At 42.4% G+C, this 21,174-nt stretch overlaps 1 protein-coding gene and 1 long non-coding RNA gene across 4 annotated transcripts; both read right to left on the minus strand.

The window, feature by feature from the left end:
- Nucleotides 1-898: 898 nt before the first annotated feature.
- Nucleotides 899-13,015, minus strand: SPN (sialophorin). Of its 2 annotated transcripts, none has more exons than XM_083377047.1 (3): nucleotides 12,720-13,015; nucleotides 11,981-12,130; nucleotides 899-5,693 (listed from the first exon to the last, which is right to left on the minus strand). In XM_083377047.1, exon 3 carries the CDS (start codon nucleotides 5,630-5,632, stop codon nucleotides 4,172-4,174), a length of 1,461 nt encoding a protein of 486 aa, XP_083233173.1. In that variant the 5' UTR covers nucleotides 5,633-5,693; nucleotides 11,981-12,130; nucleotides 12,720-13,015; the 3' UTR covers nucleotides 899-4,171. The 2 variants fall into 2 exon arrangements, with proteins under 2 accessions (XP_083233173.1, XP_083233174.1); XM_083377048.1 differs by lacking the exon at nucleotides 12,720-13,015 and adding an exon at nucleotides 12,220-12,290.
- Nucleotides 13,016-14,968: 1,953 nt separating this feature from the next.
- Nucleotides 14,969-20,673, minus strand: LOC310649512. Of its 2 annotated transcripts, none has more exons than XR_014494251.1 (3): nucleotides 20,524-20,673; nucleotides 17,816-17,952; nucleotides 14,969-15,058 (listed from the first exon to the last, which is right to left on the minus strand). It is a non-coding gene; the product is annotated as an uncharacterized lncRNA (long non-coding RNA). The 2 variants fall into 2 exon arrangements; XR_014494252.1 differs by lacking the exon at nucleotides 20,524-20,673 and adding an exon at nucleotides 20,122-20,196.
- Nucleotides 20,674-21,174: the final 501 nt, after the last annotated feature.

A 21,174-nucleotide genomic window follows, 5' to 3' on the forward strand; every position in this document is an offset into this window, starting at 1 on the left:
AGGCAGATGAGTACAGAAGAATAGTTGCTTTATTCATAACTATAACTGTACTGAGGATTAAGGGTAACCATGCAATCTTTATATAGTCTCCCATAGTCTAAACAACCAATCAGATTGAACCCATCATTCCCGCCAAGTTGACTGCAGTCAGGACTGGAAAGTTCTATCTGTGCTACTGGAGAACCGTTAGCTTTCCAGCTTACACGTGGTAAGGTATTCCCCAAAAGCTCAATACATAACACCCATCTGATGGCAAACAATGTTCAAAACTAGGATTTTCCAACATCGCTGCTCTCCAGATGTGTCACCCTCAACTCCCATAACACCCTGGTCAATGGGGCCATTAGTAAGAATTCGGGGAACTGAAGTCCATAGAACTGGAAGGTAACTGTTATGTATCTAGTTGCAGGCATCTGCATAGCAACAGCCACTAGGGGGCGTTGGTCTGGACGGTTTTGGCGGGAAACCTAGTTTCGGTGGGTAACCTAGGGCCAACCCCATTGGCTGGCCGCCTCCCTGGCCGAGTATATAAGGAGGCCAGGTAGCCCTTGTTCCTGAGTACGCACCCCCCACAATAAAGAGCTGAACACGTACTCCGGCTGGCGTCTCTTCCTTGCGTCGGACCCACTACATTACAGTAACAAAGTCTAAATTAGTGTTTCTCAATTTGGCAACTTGAAGATGGGTGGACTTCAACTCCCAGAATTCCCCAGCTGGCTTCCCCAAGTCACATCTTCAAGCTGCCCAAGTTGAGAGACACTGGATCTATCATTCTTGGTAGGCCCCAGGTGTCTCTTACAGGCCTCTCTGGGCTGAGGGGAGAGAATTAAAATGAAGCCAAGCTGATCATAATAGCTGGTTTCAACTTCATCAAGAACCATGCTGCAAACATTTAAACTGAACTTAAGACTTTTTATTGGGTAGATTTGAATGAAGCTCCACACATTCTTATAAAAATACACTTCTGAAATAAATGAATAAAAAAATATTGAACTAACAATTACAGAAAATACAGGGGAATCCTAAAGAATTTAGAATTCTAAAGAAGCTGAAGGGAAGAGAAAAGTTAAGTCGGAAACCGGCACATATGTTCTTATTTAGCTCCTCTTCATTTCAGTGAGTTTTACACAAGAGAAATTCAGATTGACTAAGGCCTAGACCTAATATATAAAACTGAATGGAAATCAATGAAACAAACAAACAAACAAAACAACTGTCAGGCATTGTATTAGCGGGGTAATATAAAAAAACTAAAAGTTCCATAAAACCTGGCTTGTTTATTAGTCTGCAAGGTTCTTCAATCTTGATCCTCTCACTCCAGTCCAGCCCATGACAAACTATCTCTGTGCAAAGTTCCCCTTGTTTTCAAAAACAAATAGGAATGCCTTTCTACTATTTTCAGAAAACACATATTTGGCCTTCTAATTTTGTGTCTCACGGGGGCAAAGATAAATGAAGTCTGGAAAAGGAGCAGTCTTGCCAAACATCTTCATTAAGTCTATGAGCACTTGAGGTAGTGTTTCTCAATCTCAGTGAGTTTAAGAGGTGCAGACTTCAACTCCCAGAATTCCCCAGCCAACATGGCTGGCTGGGGAATTCTGGGAGTTGAAGTCTACACCTCTTAAACTTCCTAAGCTTAAGAAACACTGCTGTATAGTATATTAGCTCATGACATGGCTAATGAGAAAAGAGATTCCCTTTGGATAGCAATTTCAGACACTCTTAGGCAGAGTAAGCCTCATTCAGTTTGATGGGACTTATTCCCAAGAGATCAGCCATAGAACTGCGTTGCAATTTCTGCCATTGTTTATCTACAGTTATGACCATAACTGGACCTGGAATCTCCATCGTTAAGATGTTGCGGTTGTAAGTCGAGGCAGACCCAACTTTGCAATAACTTTTATGATGGTTGTTAAGTGACACAAGCAAACTTCAAGCAAATCTAACTTTCCCAATGGGTGCTTTTTGCTGGAAACAATCATGTGACCACAGGATGCTGCAACAGGTTATAAATGCAAGTCAGTTGCCAAATGAATTGTGATCACGTGACTGTGGGGATGGTAAGATGGTCATAAGTGCAAGTAAGATCTAAATCACTTTTTCCAAGGCTGTCATAACTTTGAACCATTGCTGTCCTAAATCAAGGACTAACTACCTGTATTTATTAATTGGCTCTTTGTTAAGTAGTTCCTCTGAAATTATTCAGCATCAAGAGTAAAATTATTCAGGATCAAATGTTATTACCCTAGGAAAAAATAAGTAAAAGTTATGTAATAAGATGAACTATTTTAACCTGCCAAGTTCTCTGAAATCCACTGGAACCAACAGAAGCAAACCTTTAATATGTAAGCAAGGACAGGCAAAGCATAATGCTATTTCCTACTTAATATATGTTCATATAATTCAAAATTTAAACTCTCATATTTATACATTTTGTACATTGTGCCGATTAGATATTTCCATTTTGCCTTTATCTTAATCCAAAGACTTTTTTTAAAAAAAGGAAGAAATACCCTCTCCTATGGCTGTTTTAAACTTGGTACTTCTGAAGTGATGCAAAGGACAAAGCGCTGCAGAATAATTGGAAAGGTCTCTGAATGGAATAAAAGCATTTAAACCTACATACATATCTAACTGCCAACTATATCAGCTCTTTGGGGGTGCCCATATAAAGTGTTTCCTTTGTAGACATTCCCAGAGAGCTGATACAATGAAAAATCTGAGTTAATAAAATCTGAGTTAATAATAATTAAAAAAAAATCTAGTTAGGATATTCCTACATGTGTGCATAAAAGCCATTCACCCAGCACTTCTGAGCATGAATCAGCCAAGCAATTTGCAGCATCATAAAAAAATTTTTAGCAAGTAGAACTTTTGTTACTATACTTTCTTTCTGGCGATGCGGATTAAGACTTTCTTCTACACAAAATAGACTCAAAGCCTGATCAATGCTCATTATTCTTCAGGCACAACCCCTCACCACCATCACCTGGAAATTTGTCAACCATCCAGCCTCCCATGGACCTTTTTATCCTCTAAAACAGGGGTGTCAAACTCAATTTCACTGAGGGCCGCATCAGCATTGCAGTTGCCCTCAGGGGGCCAGGTGGGTATGGCCTGGGTGGGCGTGGCCTACTGGGTGGGCGTGGCTAGAGTGCATATGGCCTACTGGGTGGGCATGGCCAGCTCTACATCGTTCGCATCAAGGGTGCCTATGGGGGCCTGGGCAGGAGTGGGACAGATCTGAGGGTCTCTGGCAGAAGGAGGGTCTCTGGGCCAGGGCCAAGGCAGTGGGGGCCATTCTGTCACTGTTTCCAGGATGGCTTTGCGGGCCACATGAAAGCACTTTGCGGGCCGGATCCGGCCCCCGGGCCTTGTGTTTGACATGTCTGCTCTAAAAGAAGAGGGAAAATGAAATTAAAAAGTTCTTGGTGAAACTGGGCTGGGCCAGTGTTTAGTTTCTCTCTGCTTTTGGGTCTGCCATACCTGTGGCTTATAAGAAAGCAGGGGAAATGAGATGCTGAGGACTTTCATAAGAGAAGTTGAGGGAGAGAACTCTTTCTTTCACTCCTCCATCTTCCACTCATCCCTCATATATGAACAAGGGACATCTTAACATAATGATCAGGGGATAGACTAGAGCAAGGGTAGGCAACCTCGGCTCTTTTATGATTCGTGGACTTCAACTCCCAGAATTCCTGAGCCAGCGTGGCTCAGCTTGGAAAACTCTCCCTTTTCCCTCAGCATGGCTGGCTCAGGAATTCTGGGAGTTGAAGTCCACGAGTCATAAAAGAGCCAAGGTTGTCTATCCCTGGACTAGAAGATATAGGATACATCTATCCTGTAGGATAATGAGATATACCCAACAACGCCTATGTAAACCATAAAGATTTTCTGCTCCAGAAGTGGCCTAAGAGGTGAATCTACCTTTTAACTCACTATTTAGGAGTTGTGTCTATGGAGATTCTCAATAATCTGAGTCCTGGTGGTCCAAAGGTGCTTTTTCAAATGTCAACTGGGCTTTCCTGGTTTTTCCTTGAAGGCATTTTGCTTCTCATCTAAACTGAACTGAAAAAGTTTCTTGGATGGGAAGCGGAAGGTCTCCAAGGAAAGGCAAAGGAAGCCCTATTTAGGAGGAACTTTCTCCTAACTTATTGGAGGCTGGGGACACCTAAGAAGACTTCTTAAGGGGCTCTGGTACTTTGCCATTGGCATCCCCAGTCGCCTGTGAAGTGGATCCTGTCTCAGACTCTCCACTTAGCAGCTGCTCTGTTTCCCCCTTTCCTCCCTTCCCATTCATGTCTTCCATAGCTATCGAAGGCACCCTAGACTGGCGCTTCCCAAAGAAAGTCACAAGAGTCCCACGCCGGGCTTCCCCTTCCCCTACAGCCCCCGCCTGTTGCTCCATGTCCTTATCCAAGCCCGTATCATCCGGCAATCTTGCTTGTCCAGGCCATTCTGGGGCATTGAAGCTGGTTGAGCCAGAGTGACGACGACGCCTAAAATACAGGAAAGCTAGGAGGCCCACAATCAGCAGGATGGAGACAATAACGACCAAAATGATGACAGAATGTTTCCTCTCTGAAGAAATTTGATCAAAAGGGACAGATTCTGATGCATTGGTGATAGAGGTCACCAATGTGGTGAAAGGACCAGATGGATGCTGGCTGCTGGTCTCAGGAGTCTGAGTCAATTCTGTAACAGCTTGTCTTGGTGGTATTGGTCCTTTTCTGCCCTGTTTTGGTTCTGTACTCTTTGTAGCTTCTGTGTAGGCGATTGCACTGGATGATTGCTCAGAGAAGCTCCCTTGGGATCTGGTTCCAAAATCCTTTGCTGGAGAAGACGCCTTCTCACTATCGAAGTGTGGTGTGACAGTCATTTTGGAGGAAACTTCCTTCTGACCAAGAGATGTTGTGGATTCTCGTACCTCCGCTGCTTCACTGTGAGGTTTTTTTCCTTCAGTAGAGACCGTGACATTACTTGGCATAGGGGAGGAAGTGTCTTCTGGGGCAACAGCCTTCACGACAGTGGAAGAATGTAGTTCCTGTTTTGAGACTGGAGGTGCTTCACTATGAGGTTTTTTTCCTTCAATAGAGACCGTGACGTCACTTGGCATAGGGGAGGAAGTGTCTTCTGGGGCAACAGCCTTCACGACAGTGGAAGAATGTAGTTCCTGTTTTGAGACTGGAGGTGCTTCACTATGAGGTTTTTTTCCTTCAATAGAGACCATGACGTCACTTGGCATAGGGGAGGAAGTGTCTTCTGGGGCAACAGCCTTCACAACAGTGGAAGAATGTAGTTCCTGTTTTGAGACTGGAGGTGTTGCTCTGAGGGATGATGCTGGTTGCACTGAAGTGTTCACACTTCCGCTAAGAATGCCATGCATGGTGGCATCAGGAGGTGATGTAACAGATGTCATGGAATTCTTTGCAGTCACCTTAGGAGATACTGGAGGAAGTGAGGTGCTGATATTGCTGGCTGTTGTATTTACAATGGTGCTCATATTTTTGGGGTCAGTGACCTCGCTTATATTTTGTCCCTCTATAAGAATATCTGTGGGGAAAAGTAGGAAGACAACGAAAAGCATCTTGTGGGCAATTACTTGCTGGAACAAGGATCTTGATTTTTCCATGGCAGCAGAATTCCCAAGCCCAGGCCCTCTTGGTGTGGAATAAGTAATGGCTATAAAGAATCTGGGAACAAAAAAACGTGACAAGTTGTAAGAGAACATTGTATGCTTAAGAGAGAGGGGCAAAACTATAGAATGACTTGAAAACTTCAATCTGAGAAGGAGAATGGCCTAAACTGGCAAAGGACTGTACCCAAGGATTTTTTATATGCCCAGAGAATGTGGAGATCCACATCCAAAGATATGGATTTCCACATACATTGTAGCCTGCACCACAATGCCTATGTTGATGCAGAGTACCATATGCCTCTTTCCTATTAATTTTTGGATAGAGATGAGGAATTGCAAGCACTACCTTACTCTTGCTCAGATTTTTGATGCCCCTCCACCCACCCATACTTCTGGTGGTCCAAAGGTATATTTCCCTAGTACCATGTCATGTGTGAATACTGAAGAAGAGACACCTTATCAATGATACACAACTTACAATCCACTCTCAGAAAATGCATTCCAAAATCTAGAGCTAAAAATAGGCTTGTGAGCAGGCGGTGAAAGAGTGGAACTGTAATCTTAAAGCAAAGGACAGGAGATCCTCTTTAGGTGCCTTTAAGACATGTTTCATCGCTGGAGATTGGCTGTGGATTATTAACAGGTCTGTGTGAATTGTGAGTTCTGCAGAAAAACTTCTGAATGTGGCAAGGGGTGCAGAACTCAGCTTTATGAAGCCAATATAATTAGTCTGTCAAGGAATAATTCTTCCTATCAGAGGGCGATGGACCGTGCTTCAGATGATGCATAATGTGTGTGGGTGAAGTAAAATAGAGCCTGATGCATATTCTATTAAAAACCTTTAATCACAAAAGAAAAATATATATAAACAAAAAAAGCTAACCGACTACATCCTCTCTCATCAGACAGTAAAAGAAAAGTGTAAAAAGACAAAGACTAGAAAACTTTCTTACACTTGCACACGCAGCAGAGCTAACTCATAACATAGCTAGACCACGTGACATTCACTATGGTTACCAGATAGGTTATCAACACAGGTGCAGAACAGAAGGAAATGTAAAATTAGAATTGAGCTTTTCGGACGAACTAAAAAAAACGTGCAGTGACATAGTCACCAGTGGTTACATCTGTAAAATGGAACAATACTTGGTGTTCAGTCCCTTTTTACGTCACTCTCCATCTGGTAGCCAACATGCAACCACATAGCTAAAAGTCCAGAGATGCCACATGCCCTTTTCCTAAAAGAACATTTTGACTTCCAACCACTAGGTGGCAATAGCAGATAGAGTTTACATTTGCCCTATGTAAAATGTGAAGAAATAGTGAAGTTAGGCAAGAAAGAATTCTCCGCCCAGGGATGACATCAGCTGGAAGCCAGGGCTAACACACATAGTAAACAGGAAAAAAATAAATTATTTCTGAAAGAATTAGGGTTTGTTTGTTTGTTTGTTTGTTTAAAAAATCTTTGGTTCCTTTGCCTCAAGAATGGGCCGAAGATGAGTATGGCCCAAGGAACGAGATGTGGAGTTACTTCCAAGTCATTTCTTTATTGTGCTCACCTATTAACAGAAAGGGACGCGGTGGCTCAGTGGGTTAGGAGGCTGAGCTTGTCGATCAGAAGGTCGGCAGTTTGGCAGGTCGAATCCCGAGTGCCGCGTAACAGAGTGAGTGCCTGTTACTCGTCCCAGCTTCTGCCAACCTAGCAGTTCGAAAGCACGTAGAAATGCAAGTAGAAAAATAGGGACCACTACGGTGGGAAGGTAACAGCGTTCCGTGCGCCTTTGGCATCTAGTCATGCCGGCCACATGACCACGGAGACGTCCTCGGACAAGCGCTGGCTCTTCGGCTTTGAAACGGAGATGAGCACCAGCCCCTAGAGTCGGAAACGACTAGCACACATGTGCAGGGGAACCTTTACCTTTACCTTATTAACAGAAATGTCCCAAATGTGCTTTTTTTTTCTTTTCAAAAGTCAACTGGACTATGTTTCTTCTTGAGGAAGAAATGTTATTTCCTTGAAGAAAACGATGTAAGAAGAGGTTTCTTTCTTCAAGGGAAAAACATTTCTTCCTCAAGGAGAAAGCATATTCCAGTTTTTTTTCTTTTTTTTAATTTAAAGCACTTTTGAGATAACGCATGACCTGGATGACTGAGAACCTCTGTAGATAATGGACAAAAACCTTGCCAGACTACTACATATTGCTAGGGACGTCTGCCTTCACCCTCTTTCTGCATACCAAAGACTCTGTCTTTGACAGGTGTTTTTTTTGACAGGTTTTTTTTGGACAGTTTCACTGTCTCTTTGCTCTCTCCCTCCTGCAACTCAAGACTATGTTCCACCCCAGTTCCTCCGTAATTTTCCAGTTGTTTTCCTTGAAGAAGAAAGTTTTTTTAAAAAAAACAAAGCAAAGTCATTTTATTATCTCCAACTCATTTACAGAAGATGAACGTGGTGACTACTTAAGATCATTAATGAATGAACAAAGGGAACAGAATGACCCTCAAAACGTTGACTCTTCCATCCTTCACCAGTCAGTTAGAACTGAAGAAGCTTCTTGAATGAGAAGTGAAATGTTTTCAAAGAGAAAAAACCCCAAGAAAATCCAGTTGCCTTTTGGGGAGGCGGGGGGGAAAGCACCTTTGGGACATCCATCACTTGGATGATTGAGAATCTCCATAAAGAAAACTGTGTTTTGAAGTCTTTTTTTCCTGCAACTATAGGCAACTATTACACATCCCATGGACTGCAAAAATAACAAAGAAGTCCTAGCCCGAATCTCACCAAAAATATTACTTGAAGCCAGGATTGTCAAACAGAGGCTGTCATACTTTGGTCATGTCATGAGAGAGGATTCACTCAAAAAGTCAGTCATGCTGGGGGTGATCAGCAGAAAAAAGAGAAGGGGCCTCCTTAGTACTGGCTGGCCAGACACTATAAAGGATGACACCAGGATGATCATGGCTGATCTGAAGGAGACAGAGGATGTGAGACAGAGGGGCATGGAGAGCGCTGATCCATAGAGTGGCCGAGGGTTGGACATGACTGAATGGCTGACAATGACAATGACACCAAAGTCTGAAAAAAACCAAGACCTATTTATTCAAGCCTTGACAAACAATGTACTTGGAAGCAATTTGTTGCTGCAAAATGGGTGTAGAGTTCTCCGTCTATTGTGTAATCATCCTCTCAGCCACATGGAGGGGCCTGGCTTTGTGACAAAGCCATGGAAGGGAAGTCTAGTAGAGAAGATGAAGTTGGCTGAATAGAAATGGCAAAGAATCTCTCATAAGCAGCGAAGCGACCGCCACCAACGTTCAGAGAGACTGGAAGTCCTATAGTGCTTCTTGGTGGTATGTAGCCTCCGTGAGACCAAACCCACCATAAAACATGTGAGTTTTGCAACATGCAAGGTCGTGCGCGTTGCTCACCCACTTGAACCATCATCTCCTTCAGCTTCCCAGTAGACTCTCATGTTGGAGACAAAGTTGAAGGAGAGATGTTAGCACCATGTGCTTGTCAGCCTGAAGGCGGACCTCTTTGCAACTCTCCTTGCTGTTTCACAGGGCAGCAAATTTCCTACCAACGCCACACTCAACACAACTGAATGAGAATTGTTTGGAGACCTTTCTTCATGCATAAGGAGAGGAGAGGGCAGGGGTGAGGAGAGGAGAGGAGAGGAGAGGAGAGGAGAGGAGAGGAGAGGAGAGGAGAGGAGAGGGAGAGGTGGAAAAAGAGGGAGAGATTTATTTTTAAAAAGTACCATAGAAAGCTGGACAGAAAAATAAGTCCCAGACTATCCACAGGAAACCTTCAACTATAGTTAAAAACTATGAGTGGAAACTTTCAAGTGCTCATACATTTAATGAAGATGTTTGGCAAGACTGCAAGGAAATAGAAACTAAAAAACAGCTTTCTAGTGTTGCAACTGCTTATCTTTCTCAAGACTCTCTTGGTTTACTCCTAGTATGTTGAAAAGACTTCTGTCTATTTCTCTTTGCTTAGGAAGTGATGGTTTTTAAAATCTTTTAAAGAAATATTAAATATTATATTTAAAATTTGATCGCCATCAAATGGGAGTTCCCCCCTTCTCCCTCCCCAGATTTCAGCCTGGATGGCTACTGATGCATTTTTTATTTTTTTGTCCTTAGGGCAGTCTCCCTCCCCCCTCCCCGCCCCGTGACCTTTATCAAGGTCATTAAAGCTCCATTATCGCACCTCTGCAGTACACACCATGCTAGGGTATTGAAACTGTTTTGCTAACAGTAGATCATTAAAGTGAAAAGACCACGTGTATTTGCATAATGCAAGGCAAATCTGGAACAGAACAACATAACTGGACCATTTAGAGAGTTTTGAAAATAAAATATTGTGTTCTAAAGATGAAAGGCCTTTGATAACTATTCTATACCCCTCTAAACCCTATATGACTTGCACCTGCCTCAGAGCCGGTGCTTCTTCTTATAAACCCGCTACCTTTTCTTCTTCATTTGGTAATTCCATCCCCAGAGACCAGGAGGGAAACAAGACCCTATAGCGGGGGTCTGCAAGCTTGGCAATTTTAAGACTTGTGGACGTCAGCTCCCAGAATTCCATGCTATGCGGGCTGAGGAATTCTGGGAGTTGAAGTCCACAAGTCTTAAAGTTGCCTGGTTTGGAGACACCTGCCCTATAGGAATCCCCACATGCAGTTATGTTCTAAGCCAAATGAAGCAGCTGGCATCTTTCACCAGCAAGAGAAAACTGCCCCATTTTGGCCTGAAGTATTCATGGCTTGTCTTCATCTACACAACACCAGTTGTTTTAAATGTCAGGTTTGAGAATTAGCCTGACTTGCTCAGCAGAAAGGGCATCCTACAAACACCAGAAGCCAGGAAGGACGTTGTCACTTCTGCAACTTGGACTTGGTGACACGGTGACAGGCTAGGCCATCACATCATGGCAGGGTTCTTAATCAACAGGTAAGATGCTAGGTGGACCAACTGGAGCTGTCCCATCAATAAAAGCTGGCATCCAGAGTAATCTGGATTTGAAGGTTGAAAAGTAAAGAGGCTTGTGAGGAAATGCAGATAATCAGGGCAATGTTTCTCAGCCTCAGCAACTTGAAGATGTGTGAACTTCAAGTCCCAGAATCCCCCCAGCCAGCATGCTGGGAGTTGAAGTCCACACATCTTAAACTAGTGAAGGTTGGGAAACATTGCACTGGGAAACTAAAAATCAGAGAAGCGAGAGAATCGGTCTCAGTAAAGTAACTGAGCTCAGCTGCCAGAATTTTTAAGGAAAGCCGTTGAAAATTTCTATTTCAGTCCTATTGTTCACATTCAACAAGCAGAGCTATGTCCTTAGCTCTCTATTTGGGCAGAGAGAATCTAGTGGTGCTACTGAGGCATGGCTGGCCAGAAATGATTCAAGCAAAAATCTATCTGGAAGACTCAAGGTGAGGAAATCGGTACAAACACAATTGTGGGTTGACGCCTTCCTCGTGGCAGCTCTGCTCTTCGCTGCATGCAAACACAAACCCCATCACTTGCGGCATCTTATTTGCTGCACATCAGTGAGTTTTCATGTGAGGATTTGGGAACAGGATATATCCGCCAAAGATTCGAGAGGGGTACCGAATGAAGAACAGTGAGATCTGTAAGGTGGTCTGGATGACAATGCTTACCAGTCCAAAATATTTGTTTTGTGAAGTCAAATCTCATCTCCATTTCCACCTCCCCACTATACACCATCTGTTCTGGCCATGAAATTCACTTCTGCCTTGACTAAACTTCCCTTCTAATGCAAACTGAAGCTTGCTTCTGGAAGGCTAGGGGAGAAGATCAGAAGGGTCGACCCTACATGCCGGCTTCCCTTTCAATTTTTTCTCAGCCCACTAACATGTCTTCTTCCCAATATGATGTAGGGAAACTTTGTCCCCAAACCAGTGTTCTCCAGACTATGTCAATCTGGTCTAGATGATGGGACTCAGGGCCCGGTTAACTGGAGAAGGCCTTGATTGGAGAAGACCTGCACAGTAGCTTGATTGAGCCTTACATTCCACATCATCCACTCCGCTAGATCATAACCCTAATCCACCTTGCAGGATTGTTGTGAATCCAAAATTGAGGCATAGATATCCAACTACATTTGCTGGTCAAGCATTTGGCTGAAAAACAACAATAAAACCTACACCTCTCTCTCTCTCTAGTAATACACTCACCTCCTTTGCCTTGACTCCCTGCAACAATTTCCTACTGATATTTCCCCTCCCCACCCCCGCCGCCATAATTTTGTAGGGAGTGAATAAGTAAGATGCATCCCACCCACCCCGGCTCCCTGCCCACCAACCCACCCTGCTATACCTTCTTCTAGGTTTCTCCGGACAAAGCCAGGATGGGTCTCAGGGTTTTCAAGGAAAGGATCGTGTCTGCTAACCATGAACTGGCTCCGTTTCCCCTGTTCTCGCTTGATTGGGCAGGAAGGAGCGAATGAAACCAGAGCAGGTGGTGCTGCTGGAAAATGCAGAAAAAAGAAGAAGCTAACCGTTACATTCATAGAGGAAGTGGCTTTGAGTGGTGGCAATCACGTTAATTCCACCCACTTCTATAGCATCTGAGGCTGAAGACTTGGATAAGGTATTCAGGGTTGGAAAGTGGGTTCCGTCTCCTCCCCCCCACACCGTTGTTTTGCCCTCTCTTGATATATCCCCAGAGTGGACAAAAGACGAAAGAGTACTTCTGAGCAGATACAAAGCACCTTTCCCCTAGGCAAAGGCTCCAGAAGCGGCTGTGCCTCACCTTTTCTGCCAAAAGCAAAAAAAAAAATTGGGCAACTGCATAAAAGTGACACCAAACCAAAGTCATTTGTTCATTTCGGCCAACTTCCTGTGTTTTTCAGAGTTGCAAAGGTGAGTCATACCCAAGTACACAGCAATGGGCACCCTCGTGTAAATAGGGGAGAGATTGAGCAGAGGGGCCAGAAATGGACAAATGAAATTGCAGGTGGAGCTGAACATTTGAGCAACAGCACCCAGGGACCAATCCCAGGTTTCTCAGGTGAGACTTGCAAGGAGTTAGTAGAGGGAAGAGATTTTTGTCTTACCAAACCACAGTCTTGATTGGTCTCCACACAGCGGCTCTTTCTACGTCTGAAGCACATGAAAGAAGAAGAAGTAGTAGTAGTAATACATCTCAAAAGCTGTTATCATGGCTTGCATGTCTTCCTCTTATCAGGTCTGAAGGGTGGGTCCTCCTCCTCCTGCTGAGTTCCTCGGAACAAGGCTAGCAGCTTAAAGACTCTCCAGATGTTCTGGTAACCACAACAGAGAGAACTTTTTAGTGGTGCCCCTCCCCCAACACTCTGTGCCTACTGAGGCTGGCCAAAGAGATGGAACTATTCAAAACTATTCATCATTGCTCCATAGAGGCAATCAAAGATCTTTTTCAATAATAATAAAAAAGCATATAATCTTTGCAGTTGTTATCATAAAAAGAGCCTTGGTGGAGCAGTGGGCTAATGCCTCCTTAAGTAACACCAGCTGCCTGCAATTAGTGCAGGTTCGCATCCCACCAGGCTCAAGGCTGACTCAGCCTTCCATCCTTCCGAGGTAGGTAAAATGAGGACCCAGATTGTTGGGGGCAATTAAGCTGACTTTGTAATAATGCCGCTTGGGGGGTGTATGAAAGCCCTAATAAGCAGGCATATACATAGAATGAAGGCTACTGCTAAGCTTGTAAGCCACCCTGAGTTTTCGGAGAAGGGCGGGATATAAATGGAATTTTAAAAAAAATTAAAAAAAATATGAAATGTCGCTTCAGTGGTCTTGTAACTTGCTGAGGTTCCCCTCTTTGGCCAGGCCTCAATATTTGGGGTGGGAGTGGGGGTCACTACTAACATGTTCTTTCTGTTGTGGTCACTAGGACATTATTTCCCCACTAATATGTAGTCTTCCCTTACTGACGTCTGGAGTGGACGTCCCAAAGATGCTTTTTCAGGAGGCAACTGTTTTTCTTTGAAGACGTTTCGCTTCTCATCCAAGAAGCTTCTTCACCTCTGACTGGATGGTAGGGAATGGAAGAATTTATATTCCTTGCTGACAGCTGGTCATTTGCAATCTTTTAGAGAGACGTTGAGGCCACCTGGAGGTTTATCTGTGTCCTCAATGTCACCTGAGTGGTGCAAATGGGTATGGAGCCTTCTTGGAACTGTTGAAAGGACTGTGTTGTAGACTGGAGGTAGATGAGGTCGTATCCCTCCCCCTCTGTTGAGAGAGGGCTGTTCAGTTTTGACGTAGATGGCCTCTTTGACCTCTCTTTCAAACCAGCGGTCCTCTCTGTCCAAAATGTGGACTTTGCTGTCTTTGAAAGAGTGGCCTTTGTCTTTTAAAGGCAGATGGACTGCTGCATCTTGTCCTGATGGGTTTGTTCTCCTATGTTGTGCCATGCATTTATGAAGTGTTTTTTTTATTTTATTTCTCCAATGTAGAGATCTGCCCATGGATCTGGAGTGGATGGATTGAGAGAGGTTAAAGGGCCACGGCCATATTTGAGCCCAAAATTTCTAGTGTTAAGCAAGATAATTCCTAAGTGAGTCTTGCCTTATTTTATGACCTTTTACCACAGTTGTTAAATGTACCACCAGACTTGTTATAGGAATCGTGCAATCGTTAAGCAAATCTGGCCTCCTCCACTGACTTTGCTTGTCGGAAGCTGGCTGAGAAGGTGATAAATGGTGATTATATGATGATCCCAGGACAGCGCAACTTGCCCAATTAGAGGTAGTCCTTGACTTGCAACCACAACTGAGCCCAAAATTTCCATTGCTAAGCAAGACCGTTATTAAGTGAGTTTTGCTCCATTTCGTGACATTTCTTGCCAGTGTTGTTAAGCAGTTGTTAAGTTAGTAACACAGTGGTTAATTGAATCTGGCTTCCCCATTGACTTTGTTTGTCAGAGGTTCGCAACCATCAGTCACATGATCCATGACTCTGCAACTGTCCCAAATACATGTCAGTTACCCAGTGTCCAAATGTTGATCATGTGACCCTGAGGATGCTACAACAGTCTTAAGTGTGAGAAATGGTCAGAAGTCATTTTTTTCAGGGCCATTGTAACTTCAAATGATTCACTAAATGAACTGCTGTAAGTTGATAACCACCTGTAGCTGGGTTTTGTTCAGTTTTTTTAATCTTATTATAATTCCAAACAACAGAGGAAAGGAAACAATGCTAACACAAACACCACTTAAAAAGACAATAAGAAATATAGGCAAAAAAGGGGGGATAAGCCAATACAAACAAAAGAGGCGGACTGCCACTGACCTTGAATAACAAGCAGATCTAAAATCTGATATGCTTAATGTAGTTTAATGTGCCATTAATGCTTTAGCATACTATAAAAGAATTCATATTCATTTTTCAGTCAAGCCATGTCTTCATTGACCTGGAAAAATTTTTTTGTTTAGCGCAGTTAAAATCAATAAAGGAAGAAGAAAAATTATAAACAATAAACAATATTGAAAGAATTCTTTAAATAATATATAAACTATATATTAGATTAAAATATAAACTCTAGAAGCCAACTCTGGGCTGTGGTACAATATATAGCAACAATATATAGAAACTGGAATCCTGAAATGGTTACCAAATAAAACTAACTTCTACATCAGATTTACTTTTCCGATATGACGTTATTCTAGATATCAAAGCGTACACCCATAATTTAATTAAAAATAAGTCTAGCTGAAATGTAGTTATGACTTTCTTCCTTTCTATGATGAATTCACTTCCAATATTGTTGCAACATTGCCACCACAAATGGAAGAAAGGGAGTTTACATATTTTTGCAATCTTAACAGCAGTAATATACCAGCAATGTAAAATATCTTATACTAGTTTTCCTTAAATATAATATTTATAGTAAATTTAATATGCTTTTTCCATTGAAATTCTCATAGGTCCATTTTAGCAGAATAACAGAATAACAGAGATGGATGGGACCTTGGAGGCCTTCTAGTCCAACCTCCTGCTTAGGCAGAAAACCCTATACCATTTCAGACAAATGGTTGTCCAATCTCTTCTTAAAAACTTCCAGTGTTGGAGCATTCACAGCTTCTGGAGGCAGTTTGTTCCACTGTTCCACTGATTAATTGTTCTAACAGTCAGGAAATTTCTCCTTAGTTCTAGGTTGCTCCTCTCCTTGGTAAATTTCCATCCGTTGCTTCTTGTCTTGCCCTCAGGTGCTTTGGAGAATAGGTTGACCCCCCTCTACTCTGTGGCAGCCCCTTAAATATTGAAACACTGCTTTCATGTCAACCCCCCCAGTCCTTCTTTTCAGTAAAGTAGATACACTCAATTCCAGCAACCATTCTTTATATGTTTTAAGATTTATGGTGGTGCAGTGGTTAGAATGCAGTGATGCAGGCTAACTCTGCTCACTGCCAGGAGTTTGATCCTCACTCTGTCAAGGTTCAGCCTTGCATACTTCCAAGGTCAATGAAATGAGGACCCAGATTGTTGGGGGCAATATGCTAACTTTATAAACCGCTTAGAGCGGGCTGTAAAACACTATGAAGTAGTATATAAGTCTAAGTCAGTGGCTCCCGACCTTTTCTATACCCTGCACCCCTAGAAAGCTTCTGATATATTCTCGCACCCTTACAAAAGTTCGAAATAACAGCAACGAATTATGCATATACACTATAATTTTGAAAACCCAAGTTTTTGCATCCCCTGGAATATTGTCTCGCACCCCCAGTTGGGAACCCCTAATCTAAGTGCTATTGCCGTATGTTTTAGCCTCCAATCCTGTCTTTGCTGCTCTTCTCTGCACTCTTTCTAGAGTCCAAACATCTTTTTTACATTGTAATGACCAAAACTAGGTGCAGTATTCCAAGTGTGGTCTTACCAAGGCATTATAAAGATAAAGGTAAAGGTAAAGGTTCCCCCGCACATGCGTGCTAGTCATTTCCAACTCTAGGGGCTGGTGCTCATCTCCGTTTCAAAGCCGAAGAGCCAGCGCTTGTCCGAGGACGTCTCCGTGGTCATGTGGCCGGCATGACTAGACGCCAAAGGCGCACGGAACGCTGTTACCTTCCCACCGTAGTGGTCCCTATTCTTCTACTTGCATTTTTACGTGCTTTCGAACTGCTAGGTTGGCAGAAGCTGGGACGAGTAACAGGCGCTCACTCTGCTATGTGGCACTCGGGATTTGACCCGCCAAACTGCCGACCTTCTGATCTAATTTTGCCTCCATGTAATCATGCAATGTCATGGAAAATTCTGAAATGCAGAGCACATGCCAAAAAAAAAAAGGAACCATATTTATTGCAAAGGGAGGGGGTCCCTGCTTTGCAAGAATGAGGGATCTGGAGCAATGACAAAGCAAAGACTTTTTTTAAAAAAAAACATAGAAGTTGGGAGCCACGTAGAATCTGTTTGACTGGCAACTTTGGGAGAAATTAGGTAGATCATTGTTCAGAGATCCGGGGTTATTTCTGTAGTTAGCCCCAGTATAAGATACAATGTGGAGGTAATAAATTTAATAAGTATATAAAAATAATCAAGGGCAAGTCCCCGATAGAGGATGAAAGGTTGGGTTGTGCTGTGTGCTGGTGAGGAGGTTTCTATTCCTGGTCTAGTTGATGTGGCTGGATGAGGCTTTATCTGGGGCAGGGATGGTCAGCTTGAGCCTGATAGAGAAATATAGAAACAGGGATTGGCCCCAGGCACACCCAAAACACAGGCAGGAAAAAAAAAAGCACCCTCCATTTTATTCACGACATTAATTTTCTCCCCCACAACAATATTTGACTCATTGAGGTTCTGAGTTACGTTTCACTAATAGATTATAAATCATGCCAAATAAAAGTTCACTATGATGAGTTATGCGATTTTCAAATTCAGCAAACTTTCCCCCTTATTCTCCATAATTCTCTTGTGGCTCTATGTCTTTTTTTGACAGTACTGAACAGCAAAAGACTGGAAAGGTCTTAATTTTTCTCCTGTTAATGATAAAAATCTTTACAGGTTACTGACTCTTCACTGAGCAAAACATTTAGGGCTTTCATCGTCATAAAAATAGATACGCAGTAAGGAAGTAAGCTCTCCAGAGTCCATATTTAATCTAATTAACAACGACAGCAATAATACAGGCAGCCCTCGGCTTGCAACTATTTGTTTGGTGACCATTCAAATTTACAACAGCACTGAAGAAAAGTGACTTGAAGTTGCAGCATCCCCATGGATGGTCAAGTGATCAAAATGTGGACATTTGTCACTTGGCTTGTATTTATGACCGTTGCTGTGTCCAGGTATCACGTGATCAGCTTTTGTGTCCTGACAAAGTCAATGGGGAAATCAGATTCATTTAACAATTATTTTACTAATGTAACTGCAGTGATTCCTTTAACAACTGTGGCCAGAAAGGTTGTAAAATGGGGCAAAATTCACTTAGCCACTGTTTTGCTTAGTAATGGAAAATTGGGGCTCAATTGGGGCTGCAAGTGGAGGACTAGATACAATGCATTGTCTATTGAAAATGGCTTGTTTCTATGAATATAACCAAGGTTTATTTAAGTAGTCCCTGGAAAGCTTCTGCCTCTTGCATTGAGGAGGTAGAATGATAAAGAAATATGATCCATTCTGGAATTCAGGTTGGGCAACTGGCATGAAAATAGAATCTGAAGTTTGGGGACACTTCCATCTTTTGAATTTTGCAATTTCTGGAATCTAATCCTTGGCCTTTTGTTAGCTCATATATAATCCATTCTTTCTCTGTGCCAGTTATTTAATACTTTATTGTCAATAGAAATAGAAATAGTTGGGTTTTTATGGATCTTCCTTCCCATTTCCTTCCCACCTATTACTGCATTACATTTTTATCTTATCTTGTTTCAGTCTGTGGAGAGATTACTTTCTTGAAACCAGAAGCAATCAAACCCAGTTTTTCAACACATAATTGCAATCTGGGTCAACTCTGTTGGGCAATCATGTCAACCAATTTCTTACAGGCAGTAAGGCAGTAACCTGAAAATGGATTGGGAGGTGAGGAACTAAATTTGGACCTTGATGTAAGATTTATTGAATATTGATCCTAGGTGGGAGATGTTAGATAAGTGCACAAACATTCTCAGCATTTGAGGCTTCTCCAGAGAACCAGGTCTTGGCATAATGTGTCTGAAGTAGGATAATTTGAAGCTGGTCATTTGTGCCTTGAGTGAAAACATTGGGTTGATTTGTTCAATGATCTGTTTGTTTTCTTGGCTGTCCACTGTATGCACATGACAAAAGGCTTCTCCAACTTTTGACCAAAGCTTGAAAGCATCAGCATTCTTTCCATTGTATCTATGCTATTCAATTTTCACTTCCATAGAATTTGACAGGAAAAGCTATGAGCTGCATGATTCTGTTTTAGATATAGTTGCCCAAAGAATTAAGGATATAGAAGCACAAACTGATATAGCTATACTTAGTAAGGTGGGTAACTTGAAATGGCTGAGTAAATACAAATGTACTTTTCAAGTGGACAGTTATTTGAAGTCACAACTCCCAAAACATCTTAGGGAGATATTTACGAGAGCAAGATTCGAACAGCTTGACACAACGGTCAGATATGGGAGATTTCATGCTATACCGTACAATGAGCGTCTCTGCATTTGCGGAGCGGCAGAGGTAGAGGACCTGGCTCACATCCTATTTGACTGTTGTCTGTATAAGAGGGTGAGAGACAGGTATCTTGGTCTATATACCAAACGAATGACCCATTGGGATCCCCATATCAAAATAACTTATCTTATGTCCGGTCAGAACTTGAAAATAACATTTAACGTAGCACAGTATTTAAACAAAATGATACGGTTAAGATCTGCATATGTGGGACTGATTGGGGTAGATTGTAAGGGCGACTCCGAAATATAATGTTATGTTTTATCTATATCTTAAATTTGTATTTTATTACTATTTCATCTTAAATTGTATCTTATTTAATTCCATTTTAAATTGTATTTTATCAAATTCCATTTTGGATTGCTTTTATCAAGTTTTGGTGACGGTTTGTTGCTGGAACTTTGCACTTTGATATGGCCCAAGGGCTAATCAATAAAGTTGTTGTTGTTTTAGATATAGAGTCAGTATGCAGTGTTTCTCAGCCGTAGCAACTTGAAGGTACGTGGACTTCAAATCATGAAACAAGCATGGCTGGCTGGGGAATTCTGGGAGTTGAAGTTTGCACATCTTCAAGTTGCTAAGGTTGAGAAATATTACATTAGAGCATCTGAATTTATTTTCTAAAGTCTTTAATCCAATTCTACCAAATACTAGTTTCTGGTGTATTTCATAGGCTACTGGTTCCTTTACTGTTGATAACTAATTCTAAAAGGCAGAGACTTTCCACTCCTTCACCATTTGTTCTAAGACAGGTTGCTATATTTGTTGTTATTGGTTTGGTCTTCTTTATATTTAATCTTAGTCCCATTTTTTTCCACTGTGTTCTTTGACTTTACTTACCAGAGCTTGCTAATTATTTACATGTTTAGTTATCTGAATAGTATCGTCAGCAGAGCTCAGATTATTGATGCTTCTTCCTCCAGTTTTAAAATCATGCTCAATATTCTAAAACCAATGCTTCTTAACCTTAGCCATTTTAAGATGTGTGAACTTCAGCTCCCAGAATACCCCAGGCAGGACTGGTTATGCTAGCATGGGAAATTAAGGATGTTGTGCAATAGTTTGCACACCCTGTTAAGTTTCCTTTCTTTGATGGTGGGAAGCTTGACTCTTCAATTCCTTTCCATATTTCAGTAGGTACTGCATCAGTTTTGTATCCTTCTGACTTAGTAGTGCCCAGAGTTCTTCATAGTCTAGTACTACAGTAGAGGTTCTTTTAAGTACAGGTAGTCCTCAACTTACGACTGTACTGTCGAAGATTCTCAAGTCATACAGATAAGAGTTGTCTGGAAGTTGAGTCATGTCAACTAGACGTCTTTTCTTCTTGTCTGTGAAGGAGCTATCCAAATAGCTTTTTCACTGGAGCACAGGAGAAGCAACATCAGAGGACCAGAATCAGCAGTATGCCTTCACTTAAAAGAAAAAGGGCACTCTTTTGAGGACCATAACGTTCACATTTTGGACAGGGAAGATAGATGGTTTGAGAGAGAAGTGAGGGAATCCATTTATACTAAAGTGGAAAATCCTTCCCTCAATAGCGGGGGAGGCCTCAGACACAACCTGTCCTCCATTTTTTTTATGACTTCCCAAGAAGATAGGGACCACTTCAGAGGTTCACCAAGGATGTTACATATTCACACACACACAACCCCCTCACATCTATAAGGGATCCCCGGCAGCCGTTGACAGCCGTCAAAAGGCTGCTGCGGCATTCCCCCCCACACACACACGGCTAGCGGCCGATTCTGACAGCTGTCAAACTGCCGCGCATGCGCAGTACACTGACAGCTGTCAAACCGGCCGACCCTGACAGCTGTCAAACTGCCACGCATGCGCAGTACACTGACAGCTGTCAAACTTCAGAGAACCGCGCATGCGCAGCTCAGCCGGAGC

This window comes from Vipera ursinii (assembly GCF_947247035.1).
Source record: "Vipera ursinii genome assembly, chromosome: Z".
NCBI lineage: Eukaryota > Metazoa > Chordata > Lepidosauria > Squamata > Viperidae > Vipera > Vipera ursinii.